Genomic DNA, 22,268 nt, shown 5'->3' with positions numbered 1-22,268 from the left:
CTCGGCCCAGCACCGATCACTCATCAACAACAGCACCACTCTCTCTCTCCCTCTCTCTAACATTACTCGCTCTCCTTTCCTTGCTTCTTCTCTTCTCATCAATCAATCATTTCCCGCAAAGTCACTGCAATGATACAGCCATACGTACAGCTGAATCATGGCAAGCGTAAGTTAGGGTCTTGCACCGTCAAGCCTCCGGAACCGCGCTGACGACAGAATTCCGTACAGGTCCCTTGGCGCGGTAAGTCGTTAAATGTATTTCCATATGACCGAAAACTAAGACCGAGATTGATTGGTTCCAGCAATTCCGCTTGTGAAGAATGCAAGTTACGCAAGGTGGTGAGTGATGCCATCTCATCCTATACAGTTCGACTTTGATGCTAAGAGCGATGTCGGGTGGTGGTCGTAGCGATGTCCCGCGCAGAAACCAGCATGCTTGAATTGCGTGCAACATGGAAGATCCTGCACCTATCCGGAACGTGAGTGGTGATCTTTTCTTGTTATCGTTATGGACATGGCTGATCAGAAAGGATGTCGTAGCGTCCGCGCGAAAACGTCGTATGGAGCAGAGGATGAACGAAAGGATAGGGGAGAGTAGTCGGAGCGTAAGGTATGTCGGATGATAATCTTGATATCTTGATTACTAAGCAAGTCAAAATTGACGTTCAATGCAGCAGCGAGGAGCCGCCTGTTCATCATATTGTCTCGACATGTACTCCGAGTGCGAACGGCCATCAACGTTATTCTCATCACAACCCACGAAATCCCGGTGTGCAGTCATTCCAGCCGTCCGCTGGGCCGGAAGCTGCCCAACCTCTACCCGCTCACCTCGACGAGCTTGACTTTTCGTGGCTGTTGGACCTACCGAATGTCGATGCTCCTGCACCAGAGTATGATCAAGAGCAATAGTGAGTGTTTCCTTGTGCAAAAAACTCTCGACTTGATCTGCCGCTGAGGTTTTCGCACCAGTTTGTGGCTGTACTTCACTCATCGACCTTTCTCCGGGTTGGAGATGAATATAGCTCGGTTCTATGAACGGCTGGCATCTCCGGATGAGCTGGAACGCCCGCATCCCGCTCTGCTCAACGCAATAGTAAGTTCGTTCGCCATGGCATCCCCTGACGGACCACAGTACATGACCGTCACTCGTGCTTCCCCCATCCCTTCGGTTCGAGCGCGAGCGGAAACTTTCTACAACAAGGCCGAGGCGGCGTTTTCGGCTGCAGTGAGAGATAACGGAACGCTTCGATTGAGAATGTTAGACCTGATGAGAGCGGCTGTACTGATGGCGGAATGGTTGTTCACGGAGTTGAGGGAGGGTGAAGTGAGTGCAAATGTCTTTTCGAATTGGGGCTTGATCCACAGCTGATCCTTCTAAACAGGCGGTCCTGCTTACCGCTTCCGTGTGTCGGTGAGTGGATCTCAGCTAACTCACTGTCAAGCTAGAGCTGATGTCAACGAAACGACAGGATCGCCATATCGTGTTGCTTCGACCAAATCCCATCCTCGACCTTGGTTGAGCCCGCGCACAACGTGCGGATGCTTTTACGGCGGAAGCCTCTTTGCCCCCTTCCCGTCGATCAAGTCGACTTAGCAGATCGGATATACGCGTTGTGAGTGCGATCTGCTGTGTCTGACTCTATCCATCGCTGATGAACCCCTTAGTTGGTCCGTTGCCATGTTGGATATGAGTGCATCCATAGCCACTTGTGTCCCTCCGCACATCGATCCAACCAGAATCCTCACTCCTCTTCCCAAACCTTGGGCATCATACACCGACGTACGTCCACTAGTGGTGATACATATTTGACATGCTGACGACCTGTTCTAGGATTCAAACTTGCCAGACTGCTATCTTGCCGATATGTTCAAATTCCCCGATGAACAGCTCGCTCCACAAACGCCCTAGTGAGTGCGATTCATAGCTTAAGGCTCCTTATTTGACTTGGCCCAACGCAGCGGCTACATGATCCAGACCACGGTCCTGCTACAATTGACCAGTCTGAAAAGCGTCGCTCTGTTCCACAAGTCGCCGCCTGGCTGGATCTTCTCTGCAATGAACGGCGTTTGTTCTGTTCCTGATCGGGAATTGGGAGCGGCCCTCGACCGATTTGACAAGACACTGCCGGTTGATTTCAAAAGCCAAAAGTTATCTGCGGATGGAACCCTGGACATCGACTCGTCTGCGTTCACCATTGTATGTGACCGTTTCTTATACGTTACTGAAAGGAGACCATATCGTACTGACTATTATCCTGAATGATTAGCGTTTCTTCCTTGCCGCAGCAAGGATGTACTATGCAGACACAAATTCATACGAAGAACCGAATGACGCTGCACTGTATCAGGCCAGACACATTGTTGACCTGATTAGATTGTGCTCGACAACGGTGAGTTTTTGAAAGAATTTGAGCATGGGCTTGGGCACGCTGACCGAAAATGCAGAGCATGCAGTCGATGTCTCTTCTGGTCTATATGTGAGCGATTTCTGGACGTTATCGGAGGATCCCACTGAATTGCATTTCTCAGGATGTGGATTCTTGCCGCCGACATGTTAATTCGCGAAGTCAAACGATTAGAGGTCCAAGGCGAGAGTTTAGGTGCGTTGCGTCGGGCTTCCTCAGTGCAACAAGGTATCGCGCTAACAGATACTTTGCTTTTTATAGCTGCTATAACGCTGAACCGTGATATCGATTTCTTGATCCAAACGCTTACCTTTGTGTGTCAGGACTCCCCGTTATTGTAAGCTGGTTATCATTTGGACAGTTCGTGTCGGTGCTAATTTCAGCAGTGCGGCCGAGCTTGACGGTCTTTACGAATGCAGGGCATGGCAGCCCCAGATCAGACCATCGACGGCTACTACCAATACGACCAACACTTCTTCCAGCCTGAACCCGTCTCCTAGGACAGTAGTCTCGGTTCCGAGCACAAGTAGTGGCAGTGGTGGTCGTGCAGAACCTCAGGCTGTCGACTCGGTGTAAAGTGGAGTCGATACTTGTACATGCTGGTTGTATTAAGCTGGACATTCGTGGGGTGACCTTTGTATCATAGCGATGTGAATAGTAGATGAGGTTCCTGATTATGACACGTGTCAACGGTAATTTCCCAGATAAGGCAAGCCGAAGTTCACGGGGGGGGCGAGGGGGACGAGGCACATCAAAACAACGTTATCTCTCCCATCTCTTTTCGCTCTCGCTTCGTTTGAGATAAAAAGTCCAGGATGACGACAACGGGGCCTAAGGGGTAGTTTTTATCTCGCTTAGACAACCCCAATCAAAAACAAACACCTGAATTGATGATGATGACGTTTGAGGTATCTACGTCCTTGTACTTGGTCCCGTTGCACAACCAATTGAGAGAAGACAAAGGCTAGACGGTAGAGCCTACTGTCTGTACCTCGGCTGTGAAGTTTATTTTATTATTGGGCAAGAGTTAGCGGGAACGAAGGCCGTTTTGCTTATCTCTGCTCTGTATGTATGTAATAACATTGTTATCCTCTTTACTACCACGACAACTCACTCTTTCACTCGATTTCACCAATCTTCAGTCACATCCGCTCCCACGCCGTTATCGAACTCAACTTCGACTTCGACATCACTTGCAGTCACGCATCACTTCAAGATGGAGGACAAACCAACTGAAAAAAGAATAATAGCGCAAGAACATCAACTAGGTGTCAACGATGCTTCCAATTCCAACACGCTGTTCAACTCGGATGCGGCGGCTCACCGTCTCGAGGAGATGGGATACAAGCAGGAATTGCAAAGAAATCTGGGTATGGTCAGTGTCCTCGGATTGAGTTTTGCGATCATGGCAGTTCCGTTCGGGACAAGTACGACCTTGAACTTGGCTTTGACGGATGGTGGACCGGTCACCATCCTCTATGGAGTGAGTGGTGAATCCTCTTCGAATACTTGGTATCGGTATCGGCTGACGAGAAGCCACCGTTCGTAGTGGGTCTTCGTGTCGCTCGTATCGCTGGCTATCGCTTCGAGTCTGGCTGAGATGTGAGTGATTCGTACTGGCCAAGATAAGCTGGGGCGGCCCGCTGAGTCGTCCATAACGTAGCTGTTCGGTCTTTCCTACCTCTGGAGGAGTGTATTGTGAGTATCCAGCGTCCCTCAGATTGTCTCCCGCTGTATGCCTGTCACCCATCACTCGCTAACGGTATGAATCAAACACAGACTGGTCGGCCATGTTGTCCACCCCAAAATACAGCGCGTTCGCAAGTTATCTTACCGGCTGGCTTGGAACCGTCGGCAACTGGACGTGAGTAAACCTTAGTTCTCTCCATGAGATGGACCAGATATACGAGCTGACATCATACCCTCTCTCTCGCTCGCCACGCAGTGTCACCGCATCTATCACCTTCGGAGGCAGTCAACTTATCCTGGCTGCCGCTACCCTGTTTCATGAGGAATACGTTCCTACTCCGTGGCAGACTTGTCTGGTGTACTGGGCCGCACTGTTGTGTTCTCTATTGATCAACATCTTCTTTGCAAAGTGAGTGATGCTTCATATGAATGTGCTAGCACGCTTAGATACAAGTGGGCTGATACCCTGACCGTTTTTGTGCAGACATCTGGATAAGCTCAATACCATCTGCCTCTATTGGACTGGAGCTTCGGTCTTGATGTGAGTAATCGATTCACTTGTTCGTGTGTGTACTCCTTGTGCATCTTCGCTGACGATCTTACAGTGTAAGTGATACCGTCCAGTTGAATCAACCAGTCTTCTAATCTGTTGGTACAGATCATCATCACCCTCCTCGCTATGGCGGACACTCGTAACTCTGGCAAATTCGCCTTTTCACACGTGAGTTCAGTGTCACTTGCAGACCTAAGGCGTAATCTGATCGATTCGCATCGTTCTCTCAACGCAGTTCGACGCATCCAATTCTGGTTGGCCAGCGGCGTGGGCGTGGTTCGTGGGACTATTACAGGCGGCCTATACTCTTACTGGGTGACAAACATCTTAATCACCAATCAACACTTGAACTTGGCTGATGATACTCGTGTAGGTACGGAATGGTCGCTTCGCTTTGTGAAGAAGTCAAGGAGCCTGCAAGGGAGGTGCCAAGGGCAATGGGTTAGTCCATCTTGCCGTCGCTGTAGTTTGAAGCCATGTTAACATGCCTGGTCATCTCAGTCCTCTCAGTGGCCGCTGCCGCTGTGACTGGTCTCGTCTACCTCGTACGTTCTTCTTCTCTCCTAACCCCCTACCCCCGTGCTGCTAATCTGACACCATTGCCTATCGTGGTTTTTAGCTCCCCATCAACTTTGTTCTACCTGCCATCGAACCACTGCTTGCTGTTGCAAGTCTGCAGCCGATGCCATTGCTGTACAAGACCGTCACGGGTAGTGCGTCCGCTGCGATGGGGTTGCTTTTCCTCAGTAAGTGACAGCTCGTTATCCCGTGATAGACACTTGATTGCGGAAGGTGAAAGGGAAAGGTCCCCTGTACTGAGCTGATTCTTCCGTCCATTAGTCCTCGGTATTTGGGTATTCGCAACTATCGGATCCCTTACAGCCGCTTCACGATGTACTTGGGCTTTCTCACGAGACGGTGGTATCCCCGGTTCTCAATGGTGGAAAGTTGTCAACCCCAGATTTGGTATTCCGATAAACTCGTTGATCCTCTCGACTGTCGTCTGCGCGTTGTTGGGTTTGATCTATCTCGGTTCGAGTGCCGCTTTCAATGCTTTCACAGGTGGTAAGTGTATCACTTCTTTTTGATACGATTAGCATAGGCAGCTGATGAGGTTCGAGTGTAGTTGCAACGATCTGTCTTGGTTGCTCGTATGCCTTCCCTGTGCTATGTTCGTTGTTGAGAAAACGAGCTGCGGTCAAAAATGCACCTTACTCGCTTGGCAGATTTGGTTTCATCATTGTGAGTAGCTTGATCATTCATGTTCCCTGTGAGTGTCAGGTATAGACTGACATTGTCGGTCGTAGAACACCATCACTGTCGTCTGGATCTCTTTCTCCATTATCCTCTTCTGTATGCGTGAGTGATCTGCCAGCATCTTAAATCCCTTTTGCCTTGAACGCTAACGACAACACGAAACCTCTTCCACCCTCGTAGCCACCGCTATTCCTGTCACACCCCAGTCAATGAACTACGCTAGTGTCGTTTTCGCCGGATTCTCATTCATCGCTGCGTTATGGTACGCTGTCAGCGCGAGGAAACATTATCACGGTCCGACGTTATCGACCGTTCGTACCGCGGAAGGTGTGGTGCAGGTGAAGTAACGGGGTGGATAGCAGCGAGGTGAAAACGGTCTAGAAGGAAGGATCGGATATGGAGCTCGGTGTGATCCACAAGTGAAAGATGAAAGGCTGGCGGGTCGGACGTTGACAGGAAAAGGTTCGAGGATCTGATACAGAAAGACGTCGGAAGTAGGTAGTTAAATCGTTGTTGAATAATCTTGACAGTAGTTATCGCTCTTTCTCTCACGTTGTTTCTTGATTGTATTTTGTGTGGTGAAACAATGTCATACATCTATATCTAATCTACCACCCTCCCTGTATCAAATATCAAATCTAGAAGAGCCAATCTATGAATTTACCCCACCAAGTTGTAGGTTCTTTATATTCTGGTGCTTCGGACGGGTCGAATCGACCTGACCACAGATCGATCTCTGATGCACGACGGAACTGTGCGGAAGACTGACATCAGCTCGTGCTTTTGGGAAGAGAAGAGGAGCAACTTACACTTGTTCGCTTGAAGATCTTCCAGCAAACGAATGGGACGATGAAGATTGGGATACCGATGTAATTGGCGATAAAATCGGCGGTGCTCCAGTTACCCTTGAGGAAGACGCTGAATCCAGAGAAGATGGTGATGACTACATGAGACAAGCAAGTATTAGGAGGGCCTCTTGGATGTTGAGCCAGGCTCATTCACTCACTCAGAGAACCGATAGCACCGACCCAAGCGGCATAAGGTTGGAATCTCCCTGTATATGGCAGCCCTTTCCTATCCACACCTTGGGCTCTACAAGCGGCATGGAATCTGATGAAACAGATACACAACGTCATCCAAGCCAACAATCCCGCCACGGTTGAGAGGGACAAGATCCAGCTGAATGCTTGGGCAGCACCGCCTGATCCGAGAGAGAGATAGGCGAGAGGACCGAATGCGAAGGAGGCGATGACGGCGTAATATGGGACACCTTGTCGGTTAACTTTGGCGAAGAATGAGGGGAGTTGTCTATCGACGGCCATGGCTACAATGATACGCGCTCCAATATAACAGTACGAGTTACCGGCTGACCATGCTGAAGTGAGAATGGCGGCCTGAAAGAACGAGAAAGTTAGTTGGGACGCGTTGAGGGTCTCGATCCAGATCCTGAGTACTCACGTTGACGATGGAAGGAAGAACTGGAATTCCTGCATTCTTGATAGCCAACACCCAAGGTGACGAATTGGCGTTCCCTGATCCAGAAGACAATCTAGCATCGTTATAAGGTATGATCATACCGATCAAGACCGCTCCGACCAAGTAGAAGATGACGATTCGATAAGTGACTCTTTGTGTCGCTTTGGGGATCATACGAGTCGGGTTGACAGTTTCTCCCGCGGCAATGACGACCGTCTCAACACCGATGAAGGAGAACGAAGCGTTGATCAAGGCGCTCAAGAAACCGAGGAAATGGCCCAACGACCCCTTGATACCGTTGTATTCTGTGAATGCACCAGGGTTGTGGAAGTATCGGAATCCGATTCGGTCGTGATTAGGGGCTCCACCGAGTGTGATGACGAGAGAGACGATGATAAGTCCGACGAAACAGATCACTTTGATTGACGCTGTAGCTACCTCGGTCTCGCCAAAGCTAATTCCATGAACAAAAGTCAGCCTCGACTTGATTGCTACGGGTATAATTGACACGTACATCTTGACGTTCAGCATGTTGACGATGAAAATCAGACCGAGACCAACGGTGATGACCACAGCAGGCGTGATGTCGGTCCAGTACGACTAAGTCGTCAAGAAAGGTCAGTTGAGGTCAAGTCTGTCGAAGCAATGTAGGCTGAACTCACCACTACCACAGCTGCCGCTGATACTTCACTTGCGATAGCGATGGTGTAACAGTATCCATATGAGATGGCAAGGGTGAATCCAGCGGCAGGATCGATGAAACGTGAGGCGTAATGAGGGAAGGTACCGGCTTGTGGGATCTGCGAGGGTGCGAGTGTCAATTCTACCGCATCTTGTCTGATGGTCCGAAGTGGAGAACCGCAACGAGAGGCTCTGATGATTGTGAACAGGATGGCTATCGCGCTACTTACCAAAGTTGCCATCTCTCCTAGACACTCCATGACACACCAGATGATGACGGCCACCACAACATAAGCCAGAATCAGACCTCCCGGTCCAGCTTTCGCCAACGCTGAACCTGTTCCGATAAACAGACCTGTCCCAATCCCTCCACCTATTCCGATGAACGTAACATGACGAGCGGAAAGTCTTCGTTGAGTCTTTCCGATTCCGCCAATGCCGAATTGGTCGACTTCACGATGATGTCCCTCTAGATCGCTAGGTGACTCGTTGTTGTTGTTAATGATGTATTCGTTGTCGTTGTCGCGATCTAAAGAGGATGTGTCTTTGTCTGATGCTAGTGAAGGTTTTGTTGACTTTTCACCATCTTTCTGATCAGGATAATTTTCTACCACCATCTTTGGTTGTAATTGTGGTTGTTGTTGTCGTTGTCGTCGCGTGGTGTCAGATAAAAGAATGCCAAGGTGGTGATTAAGATAAAAAAGAAAATGATCGTTCAAGATAATACCAAGCCTGCTGCACATACATACTCACATACATACATGCCTTCTGACTTTGCGACAGTACGAGTCAGTACTGTTTTTGCCTGGGTCTCACCCAAAAGCACGCAATTTCAATCGATCGCTTGGGGGAATGTCCCATTCCAAAACAATTAAGCATACAATGTACTGTCGCTTGCAGAGCGGCATTACGAAAGAGTCATGTACAAAGGCAGATCTTTTATGGTCGTCGCAGGCTTATTAGGTTGACCCACCGGGTTAAGGAAAGTTGGCTCCATTTGGGGAATAGGATCAACGTCACTCTCTCTCTCGCTTAAAAGAAAAAGTTGGAAAATGAGAATCATTTCACCCTGAACCAGAAACGTGATGCCGTTTGTCAAGTTACTACGGAATATGCTCTGTGCTTGCTTTGATTGACCGGTTGCATGTATGCATGTGGACAACGCTGAATCTTCTGTTCTCTGACAGAATACTACAAACTATATATGATATACCCAAGTCTTAATTCACTGCCGACTGCCAACAGTAACAAACACACAAGATTCTATGATTCTATCATATGTAAACCTCTATACTAACGCAGTCTCCTCCTAACTGGAGTTACTGTTGTCGGCACACGAGAAGGGACTCGAGATGTTACCGGTGGCGTAAGAATGTCTGATACTGACGGCAGCGGCCCAAGTACCAGTCACCATGATGAAGGCACCGGCGACGATGAGGAAAACATTTAGAGCGACAAGAGCCTTGAAGTACAATGACTTGTCGGTGTGTCGTCGGTGCAAGTTGTCGTGGAGCCACATCCATCCGTTGGAGACCATGCACATGAATGTACCGAGAGTGGCACCGATCAAGTTGACGAGATCACCGAAGAAAGGGATGGCTAAAGAAGCGAATATGGATTAGCGATGGGCTTGACTATAGACGGGAAAATGAAAAATGACTCACCCTCAGCCAAAATGAAAGAGAGAGTGACACAACCACCAACGCAACCCAACCAGGTAGCCCAGTGGACGAAAGAGTGCGAAGTGAGATGATCAGAGCCTCTGAAATGAAAGTCAGCACATTATACTCTCGACGATACTGTACAGGTCACACTCACCGGAGAAGTCTGACGAAGATCATCTTGGCACCGACGTGAGTGTAGATGGTGACGGAGACGAAGAGACCGGGAAGTGCAACGGCATAAGCGATCTTCTTGATGATGGTACCGGCGGAACCGAGAGCGGGGTTGGCGAGGTATTGTCCACAGAAGTAGTAGACGACGATACCGATGGTGAGGTAAGTGGCAGTCACGATAGTCTGACAGGTGTAAAGCGCTCGGTTGTACAGTCGAGGGTTCTTCATCTCACCGACGACGTTGAAGAACGCGGGAGTACCAGAGTAAGAGAAGACGACGGTGGAGACAGCACCCATACCACCGAGGAAGGTACCGGCGTGGTTAACAACGGAGATGTTCTTGTCCCAAGGTCCGGTTTGAGGTGCAGCAGAAGGTCGGTCTTGGATACCAACAGCGATGGTGATAATCAAGATGGCGGCCATGACAGAGACGAAACCGATCCAACCGAGAATAGACACCTTGCTAAGGGTTTGAATGGATGCGAGCGCAAATGTACCGACCATCGCCTGTAGAGAAGATCGAGAGTCAGTCTGGCATTCCGACGGACGGTGAAGAGGGAAAATGGTGACGTACCACCACAACCCAAGCAACGGTGCAAGTACCGTAAGCGGTCACGGCGTTGAAAGCGATAGAGATGGCGATGAAACCAGATCCAGACAAGAAGATCATGAAAAGAGGATAGGCGACTGAGTATAACTCTCGACCGAATCGACCTGAAGTAGCGTGTGGAGAAGTAAGCAACAATCGGGGCAATGTGACGGCAGCAATCGACTTGACTCACCTGCAAGAACATATCCCACACCGTCCATGGAGTAAACCTCGGGGTGGTTAAGCTTGAATTGACCAACGACGTGACCACTCCATGTTGTCAAGACACCGATAGCAATGATAACTGCAGTTTACTGCGTTAGACTGTGCTAGAAATGCTTATGTGGTGAGAAGAGTCAGACTCACTGAGAGATCCGGGAACACCACCAGTGGCAGACAAGACAGTAGGCATCGCCAACACACCGAGGGCAATGATCGTTTTCAGCATGATGATAGTCGCCATGATCCTAAATGGGCAGATCTTTCAGCTCAGTGTTATGTTCAGAGATGCAATCGGTTTGTCACTGACCATCCTACAGACTTGTAGTTGACCTGACCCTCTCTGATCTCACCGAAGACGGCATCGTATTCTGGGTTATCGATATCGTATTTTGGGTCGATCGTGTCGGTGACGGGGATTGTTGTCGGTTCACCGGCATAGTTCTTTTCAACGTCGTTCAGCATGTTGGAAAGAGGTCAAGGTTTAGTCAAATTGATGGGAAGCAAGCTAAAGGACGATAAACCAAGAGCCCAATAGATATCGATATGTTTATATATAAGAGGTGGACATAGGGAGAGAGGGAGGAATTAACCCGGAATATGACCTTATCATATATCAAGATTCCATGTATGTCATGGATCTAGTTGTGATCCGATCTCGCACCGGTCCGCGTACTGTCGTGTGGTAATGAAACATGTCGCTCTCGTTTGGGTGGATAACGATAGAGTACCGTGATACGAGTACGGTACGATACGATAATGATCATCGTTTAGCTTGTTACAAGCGTTCGTTCCCCTATTTCCGGTCATCTTCCGGGGAGTTGAAAGATTATATTTTGGTCCGAAAGAAAGACCAATCTCGCTTCTTCCCCCGATTGATAAGGGCAAACCTACACAGTATTGGGACACGTTTCCGCCTCCAAACCCCTGACGTAATGAGCTTGGACGATCTCCAATAATGCTTGCTTGCTTGCTCGGTACTGTATCAAGTGGATGATAAGTAACTACATCAAGCAATTCCGGGGTCCGGGGACAGATACCGGACTTGGCTTGTAGCGTCACTAGCTTACCAGATTGATTGGCTACACCAAGATAGTGGAATATGGACGGGGTGTAGTGTGGCTTGAACGACGGCGTTTATGAGGCCGGTAATAGCACAGAGAGATGACAGAATACGACGTACGAGTACCACTTGGACTCTAATCTGCTCCACACCTAACAAAGACGCGTACATCTATCCGGGCTTACGTTGATCTCTGTCATGTGCGGGGGAGATTGTACCTTGCTTGGCGAGGCGCTCCGTACGTCTTCCACAAGATTCCGTTCACTGGAATCAAGTGTCAAGGTGATGGAAGCAAATCACAGCCTGCAGGCTGATAGGTGTCATGTATCCAGAATGACCAGAGGAGACCACATCAAATCCAGTGTAGAGCCAATATACATGCAGTAAGCCCAATCTATCTATGCGTCACTATACAACTCCTTGTTAACTTCGTCGACCGCCTTTCTCGCGGCTGTCACATTCTCCCTGCACGTCTTGAAATCTGAATGCAAACATAATGTGAATGGCTTATCTCTCACTCCAACGTCGACCGCCACATGGTTGACGGCAGGAACCATCCCCTTCAATCCTAAACTCTTCGTGGCAGAGTAGATCTCCTCCGGTTCCATCTTCCTGCTTCCTGGTACACCTAAGAGTACGCCCTCCGCACTGTAGTTGACATCGACAAACGCCTCGGGGATGAATGGGATTCCGTATTTCTTCGCACCGAATTCGTGAAGCGTTCCAGGAAGACCGTATACGGGCACTTTGAAATGCGAGATCGCTCTCATAGCAGCGTCATTTACGTCGTCGTTATTTTGCATCATGATGTACTGTAAAGCCAAACAGCATCAGCTTTGAAGTAGAACAACGATGTGGAACAAGTTTGAATGTACTCACCCACATGCCATGAGGTTTAATATGATTTAGAGGAACATCCGCTTCGTCCAAGAATGCCTTCAAAGCGCCTACTTGGAACAGCCTGGACAGGAGGAGTATGGAGTCAGCAATCTTCAATGATGCAAGTAGCTCCATAAGCTCACATTTCTGCGTACGCCTGCTCTGCACTCATCGCCAGTACTCTTCTTCCAAAACCAGCTTTGTCGGGGAATCCAGGATCTACCGGAAGGTCAGCTAGGCTCGTGCTATCAATGCGGTAGTGGACACTCACGAGCACCGACTTTGATACCATGCTTCTTCGCCAAAGCAACCGTCCGTCTCATGATTACTGGGTCTCCCGCATGTCCACCACAAGCTATGTTGGCCGCATCTATCATGGGCATGAGCTCCTCATCTGGTCCGCCTTCCCAAAGACCGAATGCCTCTCCGCAATCGACATTGATCTCGACACGCGTGAGTTGGGAGTTCGTAGCGGCGCTGGAAGTGGAAAGGTTGACCATTTTGCTGTATCTGTAAGGCGGAGTTGAGGTGGTCGGGCGGAGGATAGGACGAGGTATGGAATGAGGACGGATGTGTTTGGTAGTTGTGGAAAGTTGTCGTAGCCAGGCCATGTAGATTATCACTATTAGGTGAGTCTCGTGTTGCTATCACGTCGTGAAAGTGCACTTCGGTACTTGCGATAAAGATCGAAAATAGTCAGAATTCAACTCCTCACCAAACGAAGCAATCGTGTAGTATACAGCGACTTGATTTGATATCCGAGATTCAAGGTCCACAGCCTCCGCTCCTTCCATTATCCGAGGTTTTGCAAGCGATATCATATCGTATCCCCGTATCCACCAACCCACGTATGCATGCATGCATGCATGCTTGCCTGCACCTGACATGTGACCGATTGACTGTAATTATTGATATGCCATCAACAACTGTTCCCCGGAATCTGAGCGGAACTCTCTTTTTTGGTCAAGTTGTGGAGTCGGTCCGAAAGATCGTGATGAGATGGGAAAGAGACCCTGATCAAAATCGGAGATGAGATGAGATGATGTACTAAGCGAAGGAGATAACAACGCCCCCGATAAAGTTGTAACGTGGGGTACCACACTAACATTACGTGCAAATCACAGCGCATACATTGTTAACCGAAGTGCGAATCGTTATTAGATGCAGCTTATGATGGGATGGGATGATGCATAGCTGCCTTGTGTCCATCTAGCCAACAACCCATGCTCTTTCTGTCCAACATCCAATCTAAACCAATTGTCCTCAACCTGTATAGAACCTACTCTTTTCCCAACGACAATAACATTGAGACATCCCCTCTTGTCCCCTCCCATCACTCACGCACACCATCGCAAGATGCTCATCATCGACTCGTTTCAGAACATTCAAAGAGTTCTCATCGCGAACCGTGGTGAGATCGCCTGTCGAATTATCAAATCATGTAAACAATTAGGTCTCGTCAGTATCGCCATTTACTCGAAAGCGGACAGATCGAGTGCCCACGTCAGATTAGCGGACGAAGCGTGGTTGTTACCAGGTAACGACCAAACGGCTTATATCAACGAAGAGGATGTGTTGGAGATTGCTAAGAAGAGCGGGGCACATGCCGTCGTTCCAGGATATGGTGAGTGTGATCTGACCCTCTGGGCTACCTCTCCTATGCCGGACATTGTGAGGAACAAGCTGACTCTGAGGTCCTATAGGGTTCCTGTCGGAGAATGACGGGTTCGCAGAGAAAGTGGAAGCAGCGGGATTGACATGGGTCGGACCTTCCTCGGAGGTCATCACGAAGTTCGGTCTGAAGCATACCGCGAGAGAACTGGCGGTGGAAGCGGGGGTAAGCCTCAGCCCTTATTGCTCAGCTATGAAACGATTAGGAGCTTCGCTGACAAGGTTGTGATTCTCCTTGTAGGTACCAGTGATCTCCGGTACGGATTTGCTCAGTTCAGCAGAGGAAGCTTTAGCAGCTGCTGAGAAGATCGGCTATCCAGTAAGCTCCCAATATCTTAAGACTGGCTGGTGGTTCTGTCACACTGCTAATCATGTCGTCCTAATGCTCAGATCATGCTCAAAGCAACTGCTGGTGGGGGAGGTATGGGACTCCAAATTTGTTATTCCTCCTCCGAAGTCAGAGACGCCTTTGCCTCCGTCGCTGCACGAGGTGCTTCATTGTTCAAGAACACGAGTATGTTCATGGAGAAATATGTCGCCAAATCGAGACATGTAGAAGTTCAGGTATTTGGAAATGGTTTAGGAGGAGCGGTCCATTTCGGTGAGAGAGAATGTAGTATTCAAAGAAGACATCAGAAAGTGGTAGAAGAGTGTCCATCGCCTTTTGTCCATGGTAGACCAGGTGAGTTAACTCAGACTAGCGGTAACGACGGGTCCAAGCTGACTGGCTCTATCCATAGGCATGCGAGAGAGATTAACATCGTGTGCTGTATCACTGGCAAGCAACGTCAAGTACGGTAGTGCGGGAACGGTCGAGTGAGTCGTGGACATGTACCGGTGAAATGAGACTGACCTAAACTCAGGTTCTTGGTGGACGACCTCACTGGCGATTTCTACTTCCTCGAAATGAAGTGAGCTTGAATTCCAGCTGCCAACTCCCTAGTGATAAGTGCTGACATGGTACCGCAGCACTCGACTCCAAGTGGAGCACGGAATCACCGAGATGTGTTACGATGTCGATCTCGTCTCTCTCATGCTCCAACAAGCTGAGATGCAGGCACGCGGGAAAGGCGGACTCGACATCGCAGCCTTGACGGGATTGCAAAAGACCGTTCCTACTGGATTTGCCATCGAAGCGCGAGTGTATGCCGAAGTCCCCTCGAGGAACTTTGCTCCTTCTCCGGGTCTCTTGCAGAACGTACAATGGTACGAGGCGGAAGGTGTACGTGTCGATACGTGGATAACATCAGGAACCAACATCTCATCCTTCTACGACCCTATGATCGCCAAAGTGATCGTTTGGGATGCCGACACTCACGACAAAGCCACCGACAAGATGTTGGCAACTCTCACAAAGAGTAAAGTCCAAGGATGTCCTACCAACTTCCAATACCTAGCAGCCATTGTCGCTTCTGAAGCCTTCAGAAAAGGAGATACCACAACAGCCTTCCTCACAAGCGAAAGCTTTAAATTCACCCCGACCACCGTGGACGTCATCTCCGGAGGTGCTTACACCACCATTCAAGATCTTCCCGCGAGAAAAGGTGTCGGAAACGGTGTTCCGGAATCTGGACCCATGGACCCGATCTCATTCCGACTTGCCAACGTGTTGGTCGGCAACGACGAGAATGCAGAAGCCCTCGAAGTGACCCTAGTAGGACCCGAACTCCTTTTCCACGCTCCGGCCATCGTGGCTATCACTGGTGGTGTGGTCGAAGCTACTATTGGCGGAGAAAAGGTGGACATGTACTCGAGATTACTCGTACCCGCTGGCAAGACGTTGAAAGTCGGGACGGTCAGTGCGGGCTGTAGGACGTATATCGCTGTCAAGGGTGGTTTCCCTGCTGTTCCGGAATACTTGGGATCGAAAAGTACCACTTCCACACTCAAGCTTGGTGGTTTCCAAGGAAGACATTTGCTCCCTAATGATAGTTTGGAACTCGACCCGAAGACCGAAGAGTGGGCCAAGGAATACAAACCCATGTCTATACCGAAATCTGCTCGATTGGACAGTCTGTGGAAGAACAAGTGGGATCTCTATGTCATGCCGGGACCTCATGACGAGCCGGAATTCACGACCGAGGAAGGTGAGCAGTGACTCTCTGCTTTCGGTTTGGAGAAGTGAAATACTGACGCGAAGACGTTGAAAGATCGTAAGACCCTCTACGAGACAGAGTGGAAGATTTCACACAACGCAACGAGATCTGGATACCGATTGAAAGGACCTCGACTCAATTGGGCGAGATCGGACGGTGGGGAAGGTGGAAGTCATCCCGCCAATGTTATCGATGAGCCTTATTCATACGGTGGATTGAACTGGAACGGTGACGATCCCGTCATCTTGCCCGTTGTAAGTACATCACAGCGAACAAAGAGGAACAAAGCACTGATAGGGCTGTGTGTGATATTGGTAGGACGCTCCCATGGCCGGTGGGCTTGCGACGACTACAACCATTGTCCGCGCGGATTTCTGGCGATTGGGTCAATGTAGACCTGGTGATTCGATCCGATTCAAGCGTATCTCATGGGATTCCGCTCTCATCCTTCGACAACGTACCGAAACGTATATCGCCCAAGCGAAGGATTTCGTTGATGGAAAGGTTGGAGAGTCCGAGCTGAACTCAATCGATACGACTCTGTCGGAAGATTGGCAAGAGACGATTCTACATCATACTCCAGCGGACTCTGCTGCTGGTACCGTCGAGATAAAGTACAGACAGGTAAGTCGACTATACAACAGAATTCCAGTTCATTGCTGACCAAATGTCTTGCAGGCCGGTGACTGCCATATTCACGTGACCTACGGTCCTATGACTGCTACAGCGTTGACTCGAGCGCATATCCAACATCGTATCAATCGCTTGAATGATGGGACCGTCAAGGGTGTGGTTGCGGTCATCGGAGCAGCGAGGTGTGAGTAACTGCTGTTCTCGCCACGAATTTAGGGCAGCGGCTGACAGCAATCCTGTTCCACCTTTTAAGCTTATTGTGTTCAATTCGACTCTCTCGCGACCACCCAGAAAGAGATGTTACAATCTCTAATCTCTCTCGAGGCGTCCTTGGGAACATCCGATCTCCCACTTCCTAGCAGAATTTTTAAATTCCCAATCTTGCTCGACGATCCACTCTCCAAAGCCGCCGTCACAGACTATATGAACACGGTCCGAAGCTCTGCCGTTTACTTGCCTGATAATATGGAGTACATCGCCAAGGCTAACGGAGTCGAAGATGTCGAATTTGCAAAGAGGAGTATAACCACTTGTCCTCAGTTGGTCATCGAAGTCAGTTTCTTGGCCGGAACTCCTCTTATGCTTCCCTTGGATCCGAGGTGAGTGTCAAAACCCTTACGCTATGGCATCCACTATAGCAGTGGCTGACGAACCACCTCGCAGATTGGTGTACGTCGCCCAGAAATACAACCCCGTTCGTGCGTTTACTGCGGAAGGTACCGTCGGATTGGGTGGACCTCTTGCCGTTAGTAAGTGACACGGACGTTATGATAGAAGAATCATCGCTGATCTTGGATTTCAGTCTACCCTCTCGAGTCGCCTGGTGGATACCAACTGTGGGGTAGATCCCTGTCCACCTGGGATGTAAGTGGCTCTTCAGTCAGACGACCTATCAGAGCCGACTGACGTCTATGCTATTGTAGGCATACGCTTCCAAGCCTGGTTTCGAGCATCCATGGCTACTGAGAGAATTCGATCAGATCCAGTTCTACGAGACCGATCAAGAGGCTTTCGACAAATGCTATGAAGAGTTCAAGACCGGTCGATTCAACTTCGAGTTTGAAGAAACGACCTTCGATCCTTCGTCTTATGCCAAATTCCTGGAAGGGATCAAAGATGAGACCGAGGCCTTTATCAAGAAGAGGAATGAGGCGGGACAAAGAGCTACGCAGGAAGAAAATAGATTGGTACACGCTTGGAGGGAGGAACAAGCTCAGAAAGCGGCTCAAGGTGAAGATGATGAGGAGTTGGAAGGTGTGTCGTTTGCCTGCCAATCAGACTAAGTTGGGGATCATGGTGCTGACGATGGGTTTTGTGATTTTACAGGTGAAGCTATCAACGTCATTGCACCTATGACTTCGAGTGTGTGGAAGATAGAAGTAGCAGTAGGAGATGTGGTCAAAGACGGTCAAACATTGGCCATCCTCGAAGCGATGAAGATGGAGATCGGTGAGTGATGCTAAACGAAAGTACGACAGAGTAGTTTGCTGACTACATCTGGTAGCTGTCCGAGCGGATGCAAGTATGGATGGGAAGATGGTCAAGAAGATTGTATCGAAACCCGGAGCCGTTCTTGATCCCGGACAGACGGTGTTGACACTCAAGGCGTAAACTTATTTGGTTTTCTGGTACATAACATTGTAGATTAATTAATAGTGATATGTAGAATTTACAATTGGGAGATGAAATTGATGCATCTGGTCGCAATACAGCGATTATTGGTTGCGTGGTTGGCCCCATACGCTGGATGACGAGGGTGAGATGAGCATGAGCATGCGGGGACGTTATCTCTAAGCGAGGTCCTCTGCTCGTAACCCGAATGGATGGTGGTTGTTCGGGAGTAAAAGTCAGGACGAGTCGTAATAACAGTTAAAGCCCGAAGCGCTTAAGCAAGTTGAACGATGATGATCATGATGTATGCTTAGACTTACTTACTTTCAAGCATACTTCCTTGTCGATGTGTACCGTACACTATGAATAGCGAAGCGACACCATCAGCTTCGAAGGGTGATACTGCCTCTAGCAGTCAAGCTAGTAATGCCCCGCCAAAGAAAAGAAGGACGAACGTGGGTAAAGCGTGCGAGCCCTGTCGAAGGAGGTGAGCTACAGCCTAACTCGCACTCGCACGTATCTGTCTGTTGCGGAAAGGGTTGATGCTGATCGTTGTATGGGTGCGTCGGTAGGAGATGTAAATGTGATGGTGTAAGACCGTCTTGTACCACATGTGCTGTATACAAGGTGAGTACAGCAACAAACAGCGATCATCCTGACGTTTCTTTGTGCGTATTTGTGTTTGTCTGACTCTCGGCTGGTCGCAGGACGAATGTTATTGGGAACAAAGAGAAGATTATCGTAAACCCCTCTCAAGACAACAAGTCCAAGCTCTCACGACCAGAGTCCAAGATCTCGAACGATTACTACGAGAACACGGTCTCGATCCGGGTAAAGCAGTTGGGATATCAGAGAGCGGCGGTGTCGGCGGCGTGGTGGAAAAGAAGGAGACTAAGGACGAAGAGATCGACGTTGGAATGATGGAGGAAGGTGGGAGTTATCATGCGACGGGGATGGGAGGTGGAGATCCAGTCGAAGGGCCGGGCGATTTGAGGGAATGGTCACAGGATCATTTGGTGAGTAGATTCATGTCACCCTCCTACGGTGAAAGCCTGAATGTTCTAAGTCGGCAAATGGATATGTGTATCTGATGCTCTCCTTGTACGTACATAGGTAGAGGGCGAGACTGGTGATCTCCAAGTACACGGTCCGACATCAGCCTTTCGTCATCTAGGTAAATATAGTCACGAACACGCCAACACCCATCATGATAATGGATATCACGACTCGTCGCCCGAGATACCGGATGCGCTACCAAACGGCTTTGCGAGGTACTTACCGCAAGAGGTATACCTTACGGAAGAGCAGCATGATATCGTCCTTGATCGGTTCTTCGACTACTACGCCTGTTGGGGTGAGTGTGTCCATCTCCGGAGAGGACTTGCAGTGAACATCGCTGATGTGAGCGACGCTTGATATAGGTCAACGTACCAACCCCATCCTCTTTCGGCAAGATATGAAAACGGCTCTGTATATGGACGTTCACGCCAAAACTCCTCACTACTCCCCATTACTACACAACGCTATCCTCTCCATCGCCCTTGGATTCAGCGACGAACCATACCTATCTTCGCCTGCCACTCGGAAGATTTTTGCCAAAAAGGCGAAGGACCATATCGATCGTGAAGGGGAGAAACCGAGCGTAGCGACTGTACAGGCTCTGGCACATCTCGCTTCGTATCATAGTTTGGCAGCGGAACATAATCTAGGTTGGCTATATATTGGTATGGCACTAAGATGCGGTGTAGCTTGTGAGTTGGCCTAGCACTTTTGTGAATGTTGGTGAGGCCGTGCTGACGATAGTGTGGTATAGTGGGATTGAATATGGATGACAGTAGGATGTTGAAGAGGGGAAATGTTACTGCTGTTCAAGCAAGAGAGGTGAGTGCTGTCACATGAAAACAAGGCATCTTAGCCGTGCTGAGTGACTATGAAGCGAAATGTCACCTTTTGGACAACGTTCATACAAGAAGGTCTATGGGCACCATATATAGGACGATCCATCACGACACCAGAGTTCACGGCCCATCCTCCGACGGTCGACGAACAGCTGGACCAGCTTATGTGGGAGAACCGACGGGAGACCAGCTGCGACCATCCTTTAAGATCGCAGCCCGGTATGATCAGCACGACTTTCGTGGAGACTGTCAAACTTATGAGGATCGGAGAGAGGATCATGAACACTTTGTAAGTTTGCTGTATTCTAGTCTCTTAGTACCTGAGCTGAGCGATGCCTCCCATAGGTATGGAATCAAAGCGGACATGTCAACGTTGTTGAGAACAGGAGTGATCAGCGAGATCAGGTGGGTACATCCGCTGCCTCTCCTTTCGTGCAGCACGCTGAATCTCGCTTGTCGCAGTCTGTCGCTCAGCACTTGGCTGGAAAGTCTCCCACCGGCGTTGACATTTCACAATCACGCCCCGAAGAACGCTCTCCCTCATATCCTCATGATGCACCTCTCTCATGCTTGGCTGGTGATCCTTCTTCATCGACCTTTCTATCGTCCTCTTGCAGGACTGCCGGCGAGTGCTAGTAATAGTGGTGCGGTCAGTGCGCAGAACTCGAATGCAGCTTGGGCCGTCAAGGTGAGTGTATCGTCAAGGGACATGTGTCTAGCGGGCACAGCTAATTACTATCTTCACCGTACAGCAATGTGACAAAGCAGCAGTCCAAGTCATCGCGTTGCTGCAAACATGGCATCGACTACACGATCTTCGATTCTCTCCGCCTACAGCTCTACAGTGCTGTTTCATCGCCGGCACGACTCATCTCCTTTCTATGGCAAGCTCACGAACACCGAAGAAGCAGGCCGAAGCACTCGGTCGGGTACACGAATGTATCCGACTCATGGGACTCATCGCGTGGCCCGCCGCTCAGCAGAAACAGACCTTGTTGATGAACCTCTTGGCAGAGTATGGTCTGTCAGTGGGCGTCTCTCGAACGGCAGTGGAGAGTGATGCTACTGCTACAGCCGGAAGAGTGGCTGTGCCTCTGGGATCTTCGACCAGTCAGCAAACGCAATCGACGAATCAAGATTCCACAGCGATACCACTTGTATCGTATACACCTCAGCCACAACAGGCTTACAGCATGCCTGTATATGCGCATCCTGCGTTCCCCCAGCAACACATAGCTCAGCCATTTGATAACACTCTGTATCAGACATCTAGAGAGATCGACGATCTGAGCGCGTGGGCAGGCACTAGTATATCGGAAGGTGGTGCTGGGTATGTCGGAGTTCTCCTCCCCTTATATTCGTTTAAATAGCTAAACTCTCGTCGTATATTCCAGCATGCCGGCTTCCAACAACATGGGTCACACTCAGTCCCTTATCAGTCCTGTGACCTACGATCCCCTCAACCAAACCACCAACTTTGATCTTTCGCTTGGTCAGACCCAGTTTGACGCAAGTTGGGATGCTAGTTTCGGTTTCTTCTCAGGAGATCTGGACAGAGAGACTCAAGCCCTGCTGGACACGGTCTTGCAGCCGCATTTGGATGTAGGGACCGTACAACAGAACTATGACCAAGATCGATGAGCGGTAACATCTACGCCGAGTGGTTGTGCCCGTCATCTGAGGTGATTGTTGTATGGTAGGATGTCGGCCTTG

At 49.5% G+C, this 22,268-nt stretch overlaps 7 protein-coding genes across 7 annotated transcripts; 4 read left to right on the top strand and 3 right to left on the bottom strand.

The window, feature by feature from the left end:
• Positions 1–129: 129 nt before the first annotated feature.
• On the top strand, positions 130–2,981 carry CI109_106289 (uncharacterized protein; the record flags this gene model as incomplete). Its single annotated transcript, XM_065967810.1, has 17 exons — positions 130–166; positions 229–241; positions 303–339; positions 410–479; positions 541–610; positions 678–908; positions 970–1,324; positions 1,383–1,411; positions 1,470–1,613; positions 1,666–1,780; positions 1,832–1,908; positions 1,960–2,197; positions 2,268–2,390; positions 2,446–2,477; positions 2,530–2,600; positions 2,667–2,742; positions 2,792–2,981. The coding sequence occupies 17 exons, from the start codon at positions 130–132 to the stop codon at positions 2,979–2,981; spliced, it is 1,908 nt and encodes a 635-aa protein (XP_065823882.1).
• Positions 2,982–3,621: 640 nt separating this feature from the next.
• CI109_106288 (uncharacterized protein) lies at positions 3,622–6,251 on the top strand (the record flags this gene model as incomplete). The annotated part of the gene is made up of 15 exons (XM_032007851.2): positions 3,622–3,888; positions 3,955–4,007; positions 4,069–4,103; positions 4,185–4,269; positions 4,351–4,503; positions 4,579–4,627; positions 4,753–4,815; positions 4,883–4,962; positions 5,021–5,088; positions 5,149–5,192; positions 5,267–5,393; positions 5,488–5,712; positions 5,774–5,889; positions 5,955–6,006; positions 6,085–6,251. The coding sequence occupies 15 exons, from the start codon at positions 3,622–3,624 to the stop codon at positions 6,249–6,251; spliced, it is 1,584 nt and encodes a 527-aa protein (XP_031857860.2).
• A 291-nt stretch (positions 6,252–6,542) lies between these two features.
• On the bottom strand, positions 6,543–8,678 carry CI109_106287 (uncharacterized protein; the record flags this gene model as incomplete). The annotated part of the gene is made up of 7 exons (XM_032007850.1): positions 6,543–6,656; positions 6,714–6,847; positions 6,911–7,298; positions 7,363–7,834; positions 7,895–7,980; positions 8,043–8,180; positions 8,292–8,678. 7 exons carry the CDS (start codon positions 8,676–8,678, stop codon positions 6,543–6,545), a joined length of 1,719 nt encoding a protein of 572 aa, XP_031857859.1.
• A 692-nt stretch (positions 8,679–9,370) lies between these two features.
• On the bottom strand, positions 9,371–11,169 carry CI109_106286 (uncharacterized protein; the record flags this gene model as incomplete). The annotated part of the gene is made up of 7 exons (XM_032007849.1): positions 9,371–9,660; positions 9,726–9,823; positions 9,880–10,403; positions 10,471–10,610; positions 10,679–10,789; positions 10,852–10,952; positions 11,015–11,169. 7 exons carry the CDS (start codon positions 11,167–11,169, stop codon positions 9,371–9,373), a joined length of 1,419 nt encoding a protein of 472 aa, XP_031857858.1.
• Positions 11,170–12,165: 996 nt separating this feature from the next.
• CI109_106285 (uncharacterized protein) lies at positions 12,166–13,146 on the bottom strand (the record flags this gene model as incomplete). The annotated part of the gene is made up of 4 exons (XM_032007848.1): positions 12,166–12,579; positions 12,647–12,728; positions 12,790–12,865; positions 12,918–13,146. The coding sequence occupies 4 exons, from the start codon at positions 13,144–13,146 to the stop codon at positions 12,166–12,168; spliced, it is 801 nt and encodes a 266-aa protein (XP_031857857.1).
• Positions 13,147–14,002: 856 nt separating this feature from the next.
• CI109_106284 (urea carboxylase) lies at positions 14,003–18,657 on the top strand (the record flags this gene model as incomplete). Its single annotated transcript, XM_032007847.1, has 16 exons — positions 14,003–14,270; positions 14,350–14,483; positions 14,559–14,636; positions 14,708–14,999; positions 15,058–15,133; positions 15,181–15,228; positions 15,287–16,404; positions 16,468–16,667; positions 16,732–17,037; positions 17,092–17,230; positions 17,300–17,645; positions 17,710–17,795; positions 17,849–17,910; positions 17,970–18,300; positions 18,373–18,495; positions 18,551–18,657. 16 exons carry the CDS (start codon positions 14,003–14,005, stop codon positions 18,655–18,657), a joined length of 3,714 nt encoding a protein of 1,237 aa, XP_031857856.1.
• A 362-nt stretch (positions 18,658–19,019) lies between these two features.
• CI109_106283 (uncharacterized protein) lies at positions 19,020–22,196 on the top strand (the record flags this gene model as incomplete). Its single annotated transcript, XM_032007846.1, has 11 exons — positions 19,020–19,144; positions 19,230–19,284; positions 19,365–19,673; positions 19,771–20,011; positions 20,079–20,408; positions 20,471–20,538; positions 20,594–20,844; positions 20,901–20,960; positions 21,018–21,243; positions 21,308–21,885; positions 21,950–22,196. 11 exons carry the CDS (start codon positions 19,020–19,022, stop codon positions 22,194–22,196), a joined length of 2,490 nt encoding a protein of 829 aa, XP_031857855.1.
• Positions 22,197–22,268: the final 72 nt, after the last annotated feature.

This window comes from Kwoniella shandongensis, chromosome 11, assembly GCF_008629635.2.
Source record: "Kwoniella shandongensis chromosome 11, complete sequence".
In the NCBI taxonomy this organism is placed as follows: domain Eukaryota; kingdom Fungi; phylum Basidiomycota; class Tremellomycetes; order Tremellales; family Cryptococcaceae; genus Kwoniella; species Kwoniella shandongensis.
This window is presented reverse-complemented; position numbering and strand designations above follow the sequence as displayed.